The following is a 13095-nucleotide window of genomic DNA, read 5'->3' as shown; positions in this document are numbered from 1 at the left end:
GAAAATGAAATTTATTTTGGGGGTGATCGATTCCCGATTCAATCTACTTCCACCTAATAATCAAGAACTAGACTAGGAGGACCGGTTCCTAATTTTGGGGACCAAGGACCGGATCGAATAGTCTTAGGATCAGGAATCAAACTGAACCGGTTCAGTCTCATGGAGTTGATCACTTAGCAAAAAAAAAAAAAAAAAAAAAAAATACTATATTTGTTACTATTTTTAGGGTTCATTGCTATTTTTAAGAAATTAACAAATATAATTTAAAAAAAAAAGAGTTAATTTGATCCATTGGTCCATTCTGGTCTGGTTCCCTTCCAAAACTGGGAAGCGAACCGACAATCACCGGTTCCATTTTCATGGAACAAGGAATCGGACCAATCCCTCCAAGAGCCAAATCAAACCGGTTGGTCCGGTCCGGTCCATGTGGTTCTTGGTTTGGACGGTTGGATCTATTTACTTATTCTCTTTACATTTTTATCATATGTAGTCTTATGTCCACCAAAAAAGATATTTTCTTTCCCATATACTCTTCTTAACGTGGAGAAGCAGGTGCAGGTAGACAGGAAAAGGAATGAAGTGAATTTAAATAACATCAGCTGAATAGTAAGTGACGAATTTTATATGATCCATTTGCGATGGATCAAAACAAGTATGATACACGTGCACTCTTGTTCCGACACGTGTGTGTATTATATTAGTTTATATATTATTACATCGAGAAAAAGGAAAGTGGTTAAAAATTGGTTCAATTTAAGATTCTATCAACGCCGGTTCTCAAATAGAATTGACCTATTAAGGATATATAAATCGAGAATCCAACCGGTTAAGACCGATTTCTAGATTTTGGAACAGAGAACCATATTGGTCCCATGTGAATCAATTTGGTTGCTCACCACTTGTGCTATTTTGGTATCAAGTGGGATAAAAAAAGAGCCAAAAAAAAGGAAGCTCTTTCCCCACGTTCATCGACCACAAGCAACGGCCTGCGGCCTTCGCACGGCAGTGATGCCCGACCACCATCGCCCAAGGGCCTGTAAGCCCTCATCAGTGAAGATAGGGTGGCAGCGCTATTCAAGCAACGACGATAAGGGGGGAAATTACTTAAAAAATTCTTAAACCTATTGAAGCATACCTCCATATATTTGTCAGTGGGTCTATATAGGGAAAAGTATCCATCTTGTCTTGATTACAGATGTAATTTGGATGACACAACATGCAATTACGATATGTGCTTGTCATTAATGCAAATCGTGTCTTAAAATGAAAAAGCAATTCTTCAATGCCTCAAAATCAATGACATTCCTTAAAGAAGAATGCCTATAGTTGAACAATTCTCTTGTAACCCATTTTTATGACCCTAAAATAAGTTAAAAATTTATGCATTAATTTGTAATGTTTTTCGTCATAATTTATAACTCAAACCCAACCCGACTTATATCCAACCCATACTCGTAAATTTCATATCAAATGAACAAACGTACAACTTGTATAAATAATAAAATATTTTCATATTTAACCAAATTTAGAAAAAACTTATTCCTATGCCAATTTTTTTTTAAAGATTATATTATTAAAATACTTCAAATCAAGCTTTTATATATATATATATATATATAGAAAAATATATATATTATTTTTTAAAATTGTATTGCTAAAATAGTTATATACTTATATTAATAAAATATTTTCATATTTAACCAAATTTACTACAATTTTTATAACTTTTAAAATGATTATTTAAAAAATCGAAATTAATTATTTCTTAATTAAAAATTAAAATTTTAATTATTTTTATTTTATTTTTAAAATATAATTTTCTTTTTTTTTTTTTTTTTTTTTTTTTTTTTTCTCCTCTTCTTCTTCTTTGGCCGGCCGCCGGCCATGATGACGGCCGGCGATTGGCCATGGGCGAGCCTTGAGCTCACCCCTCGCCGCGAGCTCGGGCGAGGCTCGCGAGCCGGCAGCTTGAGCTCGCCCCCGTCGAAGCGGCGAGGCTCGAGATCGACGAGGCTCAAATCTCGCTCGATGCCGGGCAAGCTCGAGTCTCGCCGCATCGGTGAGGCCTTCGCCTCACCAGATCCGGCGAACTCGAGCTCGCCCGTCGGGCGAGCTCGAGGCTCGCATTTGCCGCCGCCGCGGTTGGAAGGAGGAAAGAGAAAGAAAAAAAAAGAAAAAAAAAAAAGAAGAAAAAAAAAGGAAGAAAAAGAAAAGAGAAAATAAAAAAATATATAATTTCGATTTTTATTAAAAAAAGATTTTTATAAAGTTAAAGAGGGAATGAAGGGATTATAATGTTTTTGTTGAAAATGAGTTTTCAACCCAACCCATTTAAAAACTCACTTAAGACCCATCTATCTTAAACCTTTAATTATGAAACCTATTTAACCATCTTTTGTTATAAACAAGTGACCCATTTTAACACCTCTAGTCAGTTCATACATACATACATACATATGCATTCTTTTATTATTTAATATATGTAGATATGATGCCATGTAATATAGTAAATTTTTTAATATTTTTAATGAATTTTTAAATATTTTTAACTACAAAATTTAGTGAAAGACTATTCGATTGTCAATTAGCACCAAGCCCCTAATCATGTAAACATATATTTAACTAGGGGTGAGCATAATCGGAGTTAGGCCGATCTATTCTCTAACCCTAGGATCAACCAATATATATATATATATATATATATATATATATATATATATATTTAAAAATATTTAAAAATTAAAAACAAATAATAATAACAATATTGGTCCTCAATTTTTGGAATTGATGACCAACCTTATTGAACTTTGGATTCTCCCTACAAAATTTAGGATCGATTGTCAATTAGCACCAAGCCCCTAATCATGTAAACATATATTTAAAGTGAGCATTGGTAGGCCGATCTATTCTCTAACCCTAGGTTCTAGAGTCCTCAATTTTTCAACCCAAAACCAACCAATAACTTTTGTACTTAACTTTTGTACTTTAAAAAAAAAAAAAACAAACCTACTATTTTAAGGTACATATCCATTGATAATGCAGTGTTATGTAATCAAACTATAAATATCAATGCGTATTCAACAAATTTAAGATAATGCAATAATAGAAATTTCATAGTTGCTAAAAACAAGAAACCATTAAAAAGATTAAGACAGCTTATAAAGATACGGGATAAGATGGGAAATTTCTGTAATCATTTATCAATAATACTTGTAACACCATATGCAAAAGAGTTATAAATAATGTATTATATATATAATACATATAATATATTATATATATATAGTATGATTTGAGTCTTAAACCCTCAGGACCGATGCCCAACCCCCATAGTGCTGGTCTAAGGATCTTAGGACTAAGGATAGATCCAACTCCCTTAGGAACTGGACTAAAACCGGGTTGGGTCGGTTCAATTGGTCTTGGATTAACCCTAGACTGATGCTCACCCTTATATTTAAGAAATAAATTGAAAGTACTGCTCTCATTTTTTTTTTTTTTTTTAATGTTGGGAAACTCCTACTTGTAGACAAAAGAAGAAGTCAAAAGAAAAGAAAAGAATCAACTTTAAGATTGACCTTGGAATTAGCCTAGACTAGTTGATCCGATTACAAGATTAGGTGAGCTAATTTGCAGTTCCACAATTGGCCTTGAGATGACTTATTAGTTTGTTTGTTTTGCAGAAAACAACTTCCAGGAAAATATTTTCCAGAACTTCCGGTGTTCGGATGGTGGAAAATAGATGGTCAAAGAAAATGTTTTCCAGTCAATGGAAAATCTCTCCATCACAATGTGGAAAATGAAAAGAGGAAATCATTTTCTTGTCCTTACGCACGCTCTCGTGCAATCTTCTGTTGGCTGCTTCTTTCCTTACTCATTTTTTCCCTCTTTCTCATGAAACCTAGATCTCATCTCCTCCTTTGACATCGATGATCAACAGCGCCGGAGTATCCCCTCATCCGACAGTACTGGATCTCTGCCCTCACGAAGCCCTGGGTTTTTGATCTTGTCCTTCTCCTCCTTCGATGCCGATGATCAGCAGTGGCGGAGCATCCCCTCATCTACAAGCCAGCTCGAGCCTCGCCCCAAGTCGGTGAGGCTTCGCCTAGCCCGATCTAGTGAAGCTGAGCTCAGGCCTCACCAAATCCAACTAGCTGGGCGGGCTTGGGCTCGCCCAAGCTCGCCAGAGGTTCACCGGGCTCTGGCAAGCCGCGAGCACCGCCCTAGGTTGGCGCGAGCTTTGCCTCGCCCGATTTGGCGAGGCCCGAGCTTAGCTTCACTAGATTGGGCTAGGCGGAGCCTCACCGGCTTGGGGCGAGGCTCGAGCCGGCTTGCAAACGAGGGGACACTCCGCCGCTATCGATCATCGGTGTTGAAGGAGGAGGAGGACAAGATCCAAAACCTAGGGCTTCGTGAGGGCTTGGGCCTTGCTCGAGCTCGGTAGAGGTTTGCCGAGCTCGGCGAGCCGCGAGCTTGCTTGGATTCGGGAGCCCGAGCTCCGCCGCTAGATCCGATGAGCTCGCCAAAGCCCGGTGAAATTTTGGTGAGCTTGGGCGAGACTGGCCGAGTCTCGAGCTCGCCGGATTTGGCGATTGGGTCTTAGTTGGCCCCAAGTAGCCGGCCATCGTCAAGCATGCGGCGGCGGAGGAAGGAGGAGGAAGAAGGAGGAAGGAGGAAGGAAAAGAAAAAGGAAAAAAGAAAGAGAAAAATAATAAATAATAAAAATTTTGATTTTTGTAAAAATAAAATAAGTAAATATTCATTTTTTAAAAATATAAAAATAAAACTAATTTTTTAGTCAATTAAAAATATTAAATTTAAATTTTTGATAATTTTTCCTAAATAATTAAATTAACTAATGAACGGTGAAAAGTATTTTTCACTCAAAGTTTAGCTTTCGGTCAAATATCAAAAAATTGAGTCATTTTCTTGAAAAATAACTTTTAAAAAATTATTTTTCAAAAACATGATATTTTTCGTTAAATGAACGGACTCGATTGCTGATCTTTCCACTGCAGAGTCCATTGATCGAATATATTTCTCTGAGTGCGGGTTTGGGGATCTTTTTTCCTTGCTAGAGCTGGGTTTTGGGCACACTGCTTAAACCCTACGAGAAAAAAGCAGACTTCAACACTCTCTTACTCACTCTCTCTCTAGCTCTCGTGAGTGGCAAACTCGCAGAATCCTGTCGGCTCAGCATCTCTCCCTCACCGGTTCTCAATCGCGTCTCGGACAGCGCGGTTCGTCGGCGGTCTCGCCCTCGCTTGGGAAAGGTAATTCGATGGAATTGCTTTGCTGGGCTTGATGATCCCTCCGCTGGTTATATCTATAGCTGCTTCGCGAGCTGCCTAGTGTAGTGGCTCTGGGCGTGTCGGCGGAGAGGCGCCTTGGAAAAAATTTGATTGAATTCTTGTGGATTGAACGCCGAGGTCGATGAAAATGGATAGCGTGGAGTGTGTGTTCTGATGGGTTACGTTGAACCTTTTATAAAATTTCAATGCTCTTGTTCATGTTGGTGATGAATGGTGTTTGTGGTAGAGTAAAGGTTTCGAACCGAATTTAAGTCCGTTGGTGTTGTTTGGCCCCCCAGAAGAAAGGAAAAAAAAAAAATTAAGAATCTCTGTTGGTGTCGAGTTTGATGCTAAAATATTGGGTCTGTCAGAGTAATTACCCAAGAAGTTCCCAAACGGCTTTACCCAATTACCTGCAAAATGTCCCCGCATGAAGCTTCACCTAAAAACTCGAACTTGATTGAACCCGTAATTTTGGTTGGCCTAGGCAGAGTTGATCAAACCATTATCTGTATATACATAAGTGTTGGGAGATATAGGTAACACCTTCAAGTCAATTGCAGCCGGTATCTGTATATTCCATGGTTAATCAAAACTATATGTCTATCCTTGATTGTAACTAGCAGCTGCAGTTAGAAGAAAATGATTTCCATGTTTTATATGTGCATTGGCTTCAAAGAGAACTCGTTGAAGATCCCCAAGGGTAAATAAGAAAGCATGGAACAATTGGAATGGTATATAGGACAAGTTGCTTGGGGGACACAACAATAATCATCTCTGGCAGATTGGTTTACTTGTAACTGATATTGTTCTTATATTTGTTTGTCTGAGAGTATGGAGACTCAGAGAGAAAACTCGGTATTAGCTTTTTCACTTCCAACCTTGTGCAGTTACTGCAATTGGAAATATATATTGTCCATTAGTGCATCATCAATTTTTTTTTACAACATTGAAACTGAAATATTGTCACATTTGCGCACATATTAACAGTTTTTCTTTTGGCCTTTATGGGTGCAATTACAGATTGTGAAATTTTATTTTATTATGTTTATTTATTCATTCTTTTTTTTTTTTTGGAGATTTGAGTAAGTGCATTCTTTCTCTTTTGCTGTGAATTTGTGGTACATGAGTTCTCTGATTGTGGACTGATCTTATTGGGTGCATAATATTGACGCATCATTCTTTTTTCCCCATATTTTGAAAGTAATGGTTTGCCTGTTTTGTGTTTCCAGCATGAATCCAAGTATTGGAACCAAAACTGCTCTAAAATCTCTTGTGGTCCCAACTGGACCTTGTAGTTGGAATCCACATACGTCTGGTTCTTATCAATGCAAGATTCCATTAGACTTAAACTCTAGGAAATTTCTGCAGCTACCATTGAATTATGGAGGAACACAAGCTAGAGCATGTGCAAAGAATGTTTTTAGGAAGTATAGCATAAGTGCAAAAATGGCTGAAAGTCTTACATACAAGGATGCTGGTGTGGATATAGATGCTGGCTCAGAGCTTGTTAGGAGAATTGCGAAAATGGCCCCTGGAATTGGAGGCTTTGGAGGTCTTTTCCCTCTTGGTATGTTATCCTAGACCTTTATACTTATAATGCCAGTTTAGTTAGATTCTTTCTTTTATTATTGTTATTATTTTATTTATTTATTTTTGGTGAGAAGTTTAGTTAGACTGTAATTGACAGAATAAGGCAATCTGTTATGTATTTCAGTAAACTCCAATTGATGTTCCAGCTTAAGGAGAGTTGTCATCACAGAGTCAAACTCCTTCAAAAGAATACTATAGGCCAGATCATGGCGGGAAAAATTTGACTAGATGTTGTTAATATAAAGTTCATTTGAGGCTTGTACAGACTAATGGTGCCATTTGTGATTGTAAGTAGAGCATTTTGGCTTTAATTATATTAATTTTGGAATGTAGGCGCACGAAGTTGAGAACATGTGAAATGGTTATATATTTTCTGTCATGAGCAATAAGATTATTGGTTTCAGGAATTCCTTGATTGTGACTGGCTGGTTAAGCTGAACAGAAAATATCTTGGGCTCTCCCTCCATTAGGAAAGAAAGAATGTCATAAAGAAAACTTACCTTTATATGATAGCTGGATAGTACATCAGTGTGGTAGAGGAATTCCCTAGTTTCTACACACTTGAGTGGTTATCCCGATTTGTACTGACTGTTCACTGAGTCTTCCGAGCACGCATAAGGATATACAGCACTTCAGCCCTATCTATGCCATGAAAGATAAATCTAAATTATCTAGCTCAATGATTGAATGTCCCAACCATTTAATAATTTGCACTTAGTTCTTTGTTTCTGAATATACTGGTCTTAGAACAGACTTCACTTTAATCATGAAGAAGAGCAAAAGCTGTCACAAAATATTTTCTGATTGTCACGTTCCGGTTTGTGATCATGTTTATATTTCTCATTGTACTTAATTTGTTCTGAGTTATAGAGTTTACTTAGACTCTCAATTACATATTCTTGTTGCAGCTTGTTTTTGTTGTGATAAAACTTGGATAGCAATTGTTTCAAGATAATGTGTATTTGTGTTTAGGTTTTTCACTAGTTAATAATTAGTTTTTCGTGAGCAGGGGATTCATACCTTGTAGCTGGTACAGATGGTGTTGGGACTAAATTGAAACTTGCATTCGAAACTGGGATCCATGAAACGATTGGAATCGACTTGGTATTGACTGGAAAAGATGATGATCTCTTACAATATATTTTTGTGCCTCTAACACTCTTATTTTAGGTCGCAATGAGTGTCAATGACATTGTTACTTCTGGAGCGAAACCTTTGTTTTTCCTTGATTACTTTGCGACGAGCCATCTTGACGTTGACCTTGCTGAAAAGGTAGTGGCTGATCTTGTATATCATAGCTGAATCCTAGAGCTGTTAAAGTCTACTTGAGTTAATACCGAGTTTATGCAGGTTATAAAGGGCATTGTGGATGGCTGTCGGCTAGCTGATTGTGCTCTTTTGGGAGGAGAGGTATCTAACATGCTTTATATTTCAATTTAGCTGCCAGTTGTAATCCTAGATACCTTTGGTTGGAATTTGGAGGTCACTTCTTTTCAGCAGCTCAGTAATTTCAAGGGTGAAGTGGGAGTTTTTGGGACCTATAGCAAATAAGTTGTCCAATAAATTTCGCTATTGAGCTGTTGTTCTTGTTTCGGTGAAAAGAGAGCTGTTGCTGTATCTTTTCTTCATTGTGTGCCAAACAAAAATTAAGAAAAAATTGTTGACTTACAGAAAGGGTGTTTGAAACTGCATGATTACTTGATTTTCTACGTGATTTCTTGACTTACATTATCTGGGTGCATTTGCATATTGCTTGATTGGGGATACTGTATGAAACTAACATAGTCAATGTGCCTTCCAGACTGCAGAAATGCCTGATTTCTATGCGGAAGGCGAATACGATATCAGCGGCTTTGCTGTTGGCATAGTGAAGAAGGATTCAGTTATAGATGGAAAAGACATTGTTGCTGGTGATGTGCTCATTGGCTTGCCGTCAAGTGGGGTGCATTCGAATGGTTTCTCTCTTGTCAGAAGGTTAGTTTTATCTTGACCCCAGTATGCTCTATATTGACCCCAGTATGTCACATGCGCCCTCTCATTCTTTGATCTTAATTTGCTAATTTATTTTACAGAGTTTTGGCCCGAAGTGGTCTTTCCTTGACAGACAAGCTTCCTGGTGAAGCTGTGACGGTGGGTGAAGCTTTGATGGCTCCTACTGTTATTTATGTCAATCAGGTATCGCTTTCTCTTTCTTTCACTATCTGATGTATTTCCTCAAAAAATATAACTGGAGGATCAAGACTGAAGCAAAATATATGAGCCAAGCACCACCCTAATAATAGCATTGATGTTGTTGATGTGCAGGTTCTTAATCTTATCAGCAAGGGAGGTATCAAAGGAATAGCCCACATTACTGGTGGTGGGTTTACCGATAACATACCTCGAGTATTTCCTAAAGGCCTTGGTGCCACCATCTACGGTGACTCCTGGGTGGTTCCTCCACTATTTAAGTGGATTCAAAAGGTTGGTTTTCCGTTTTGTTCTGGACTAGAACTTTAGACAGCCAATGGTAAAGAGCCTGCTCAGGCATTGTATATGATACAGTAGAATTTAGTCAACCTATCGCTAGCTCTTCTTTAGTAACTTAGAAGTTTGAATACGTGTAATTTCTTCTCCTCCATTAGGTGGGAAACATAGAAGATTCTGAGATGAAGCGGACCTTCAATATGGGCATTGGGATGGTTTTGGTGGTTAGCCCTGAAGCTGCCCTTCGGATACTGGGTGATGATGAGATAACAGCATATCGCATTGGTGATGTGGTTAACGGTGAAGGGGTGAGGTATTGCTAAGAACAATTCTGTACCCTTCTAAGATATGTCGTATTTTTTCATTGTTGTATTATAGTGAATTGAGTAATCCAACGATGTAAGGCCCTTTTTTTCTCTACAAGATGTGCATGATTGACTTGTGAAAAGATTAAGGAAATTGTAGTTTTTTTTGGGGTCGGATGGGAATTCTGGCTTTGCTAAATCTTTTCAAAGCAATTTTAATTCTCGAGCAGAATTTTGATCTGCTTTTCGTGATCCTTCGTCATGCGCTAGAGGCGAATTTGCAGCCTTGAGGCTTGAACCCAAAGAGCATGTACCGAACCTGCAAAAGAGTTGCCTAGCTGATGCAGAATGATTTTTGTTCCGAAGTTCTTCTCATCTCTATTTGCATCAAATGCTATGACATTTTAGGTGGTCTGGTTGTCTATTACCAAAGAAATCAGTCACCAAAGCTGTGGACAAAAAATTAATGAAACTCTCAAGAACTTTGCACTATTTACAAAGTGCCGCGACTCTTTTACAAAAATACATTGACAAAAATGGAATGTGGTGCGAAAATCATCAATGCTGAATGAGGATTAGCTCGCGCTTTGGTTTAGCATCTCATTGTACTGAAGGTATGAAATTTGCCTTTGCAACTTCGTTTGTTCATAGAATTTAGCTATGAACTGCTCTGCTCTTGTGTCGATCCCTCGATCTTCCTCAATTTCCACTCTTCCATCCTCCGCCTGCTCCTCATCGAAATGAGTTCCCTCTTCGCCTCCGTTTTCAAGGAAGCTCTGCCTCACGGCTTCATACCCATAGCACAGTCGGTCGTCCTCGTCAAACTCTGGGTCAAAATCGACGTGGGGATTTATGCACGGTATGTGCGGCAAGGGAAACCGCATCGACCCCGGGCGATGCATCTTCACGTGGACAACCGGGGTCTTATCAAAGGAGAGCTCGCGCTCCCTGTACCAGATCTGGCTGCGCGGCGTCGCCTGGCCGATGGTCTTGAGGAACTTGGGCACAAGGCGGAGCTGCAACTTGAACACCCCGCCTTTCCTCGCCCAGAGCAGCGCCAGGCGCAGGAGGTTCCACGCGCGGCGAGAAACCCCGGACGTCTTCCTCGGCATCTTTTCTCACTCTCTAGCTGAGTAGTGTTTGCTTTGAGAAAGTCTTGCGGCTGCAAAAGTATAAATGAGAGAAGATGAAAAGAGCGTGTGCAGGGTGTGAGAGAAGACTGATGAAATGGGGGTTAGCTTTGTATGGGGGCCTTTTTCCAGATTTGGCTGAGCTGGATGTGTACAAAAATGATCAGAAAGCTGTCTATGTTTTAGGATGATCTGTGAGAATGAGCAGAGCTTGGAAGGTGTTTATATATGGATGGGAATTTTGTATGGCACGCGGTGTTGTGGAGACAGCAGTTTCGTGTTGGGATGTGAATAGTGGGCGGCTGGATCTGGGGACACAACGCGGTTGGACGCGGTGTAGCTGCATCATTGTTGTTTTCAGATGCTTATTACTTTATTTCTCCCCGTTCCCGTTGATGGGCATCTTGAAATTTGGTAATCTCGATTAGTGAGGGTAATTATCTAAAAAATCATAAATTTATTATACAGTAGCTAATTTAAGTCTAAAAAATTTCGACTATGTCAAATATAATTTTGAACTTATTGTACGGCAACTAATTAGATCCTAAACCTTTCAATCGTGCTAATTTAATTATAAAGATTTTGACTATTTGTCAATGTAGTCCTAAATTTTTAAAACGAGTTGCCAACATAGTCCTTTCGGGTAATTTTTGCTGGATATCACTCAAATACTAGATTGACAAATTATTAAAATGTTTAAAATTGAATTGACAAATCGTCAATACGTTTATGAATAAATTAGCGTAATTGAAAGGTTTATAATTAAATTAACATAATTTAAAAGTTAAAATTAAATTGGCCATCGTAATTGGACAATTTTCCCTCAATAAGTGTATGGGAATGGTCCCACCACTCATGTGTATCGGACACGACTCTTAAAAAGGGTTGCGGGTGGGCTCTCAAATTACTTTGAGTTGAAGTCATATAATTGAATGGATGAAATGTTGATTATAAAAGCGCCTAACCCCTTAATTCACAGCTATTTTTTATTTTTATTTTATTTTTATTTTCAGAATTAACAGCTATTCAAAGTGCCGCAAAAGCATTTTTTTTTTTTTAAAAGCAATGTGTTGACGTTTGTTATCAAGGCTCTTATTAAGCAATCTACAAAAAAATCCTTTACATTTTCCAATGATTGATTGATTGTTGTAATGTATAGGCAACGATTATAATTAAAAAAAAAAGAATCATTTCAAATAAAATCAGCAGGAGAAGTGAATATTATATATTTGAAGCTACTCTTGCCCACGGTTTTTTTTTGTTGTCATTGGTTTTCCCTATTTTTTGGCCAAATCTCGTCATGATATTTACTTCTGCTGGTAGTTGGGGAACTTAAAAAAGAAAAAAAAAAAGGAGTGAACATTTTTATATTTTATATTTTATATTGAAAGGGATAAAGTCCAAATGTTATACTATAATTCACCTAATGAAACCTAATCCACTGGAGTGAACATTTTTCCTCATCTTGCTTTATCTTTCACATTCACTCAAATTAATATTTTTTTTCCTTCTCAATCGATCTTATGGATGGAATCCCAAGATAATGGCAAAACTTCCTTTTAAAAGATCTTGATCTCCTATCCAAATGCGAGAAGAATCCAACAAGCAAATCTTCAACATACCAAATAGTCATCCTTTGATCTAGGAGATTTATTTGTACTATCATCATGATATATTGATCTAATAACAATGTCTAAGTTGATCTAATTTTTAACTAACTTTGCATTTGAATAATGAAAAGTGTCTAAGTCAATGCAAGTCGTGTCATGTATGACAATCGATACTAACTAAACCACTAATGATTTATTGTTAAAATTAGCTGAAGAACTAAATTGGAGAATTGTTAAAAGAATTAAGACTAAATTGTTAAATTATCAAAAGATTTATGACTAAATTAATAAGTCTCAAAAGGTTTAGGACTAACGTGTCACAATTAAAAGATTCAAAATTGAATCAATGACAGTACAATAGATTTAAGATTTTTTGAATAATTTTTCCCAAAATTTCAGGTCGTCCTTATGAAGTTCTGCCCTTTTTGAATTTTTTTTTATCTATCTTAAACTTATATTCTCGCATTTTCCATTAGAAACACACGGCGACATTACATTCATTCACAAGGAAGCCAATCATGGATCATGACCCCGTGAATGGTGGGCATTAACAATCTGGCCCCACATTTTAAATCACAAAGGGTTATTACCCTGAAAAACCCCAAATTGGTACACTTGTGACAAATTTATCCCAAACTATTTTTTTTACCACCAAAAACCTAAAACTGGTACATTTTTGACAAATTTACCCCAAACTGGTACA

The 13095-nt window shown here is 37.6% G+C and overlaps 2 protein-coding genes across 2 annotated transcripts; one reads left to right on the top strand and one right to left on the bottom strand.

Moving 5' to 3' along the window:
- The first annotated feature begins 5078 nt into the window (after positions 1 to 5078).
- LOC104430688 (phosphoribosylformylglycinamidine cyclo-ligase, chloroplastic) lies at positions 5079 to 9874 on the top strand. Its single transcript, XM_010043419.3, has 9 exons — positions 5079 to 5270; positions 6521 to 6858; positions 7891 to 7985; positions 8052 to 8153; positions 8232 to 8291; positions 8683 to 8855; positions 8954 to 9056; positions 9186 to 9344; positions 9506 to 9874. The coding sequence occupies exons 2-9, from the start codon at positions 6522 to 6524 to the stop codon at positions 9668 to 9670; spliced, it is 1194 nt and encodes a 397-aa protein (XP_010041721.2). The 5' UTR covers positions 5079 to 5270; position 6521; the 3' UTR covers positions 9671 to 9874.
- Positions 9875 to 10227: 353 nt separating this feature from the next.
- Positions 10228 to 10764, bottom strand: LOC104415438. The gene has a single exon (XM_039313610.1). It carries the CDS (start codon positions 10762 to 10764, stop codon positions 10228 to 10230), a length of 537 nt encoding a protein of 178 aa, XP_039169544.1.
- Positions 10765 to 13095: the final 2331 nt, after the last annotated feature.

This window comes from Eucalyptus grandis, chromosome 5 (genome assembly GCF_016545825.1).
Source record: "Eucalyptus grandis isolate ANBG69807.140 chromosome 5, ASM1654582v1, whole genome shotgun sequence".
In the NCBI taxonomy this organism is placed as follows: Eukaryota; Viridiplantae; Streptophyta; class Magnoliopsida; order Myrtales; family Myrtaceae; genus Eucalyptus; species Eucalyptus grandis.
The sequence above is the reverse complement of the archived record's forward strand: the minus strand, read 5'-3'. Positions and strand labels throughout refer to the sequence as shown.

Excerpts from the sequence above, each read along its gene's own strand:
- LOC104430688 (XM_010043419.3), top strand. The coding sequence starts at position 6,522 with ATGAATCCAAGTATTGGAACCAAAACTGCTCTAAAATCTCTTGTGGTC. Across the intron at positions 8,154-8,231 it reads ACGTTGACCTTGCTGAAAAG|GTTATAAAGGGCATTGTGGA; the intron begins GTAGTGGCTGAT and ends GAGTTTATGCAG. Across the intron at positions 9,057-9,185 it reads CTGTTATTTATGTCAATCAG|GTTCTTAATCTTATCAGCAA; the intron begins GTATCGCTTTCT and ends GTTGATGTGCAG.
- LOC104415438 (XM_039313610.1), bottom strand. The coding sequence starts at position 10,764 with ATGCCGAGGAAGACGTCCGGGGTTTCTCGCCGCGCGTGGAACCTCCTG.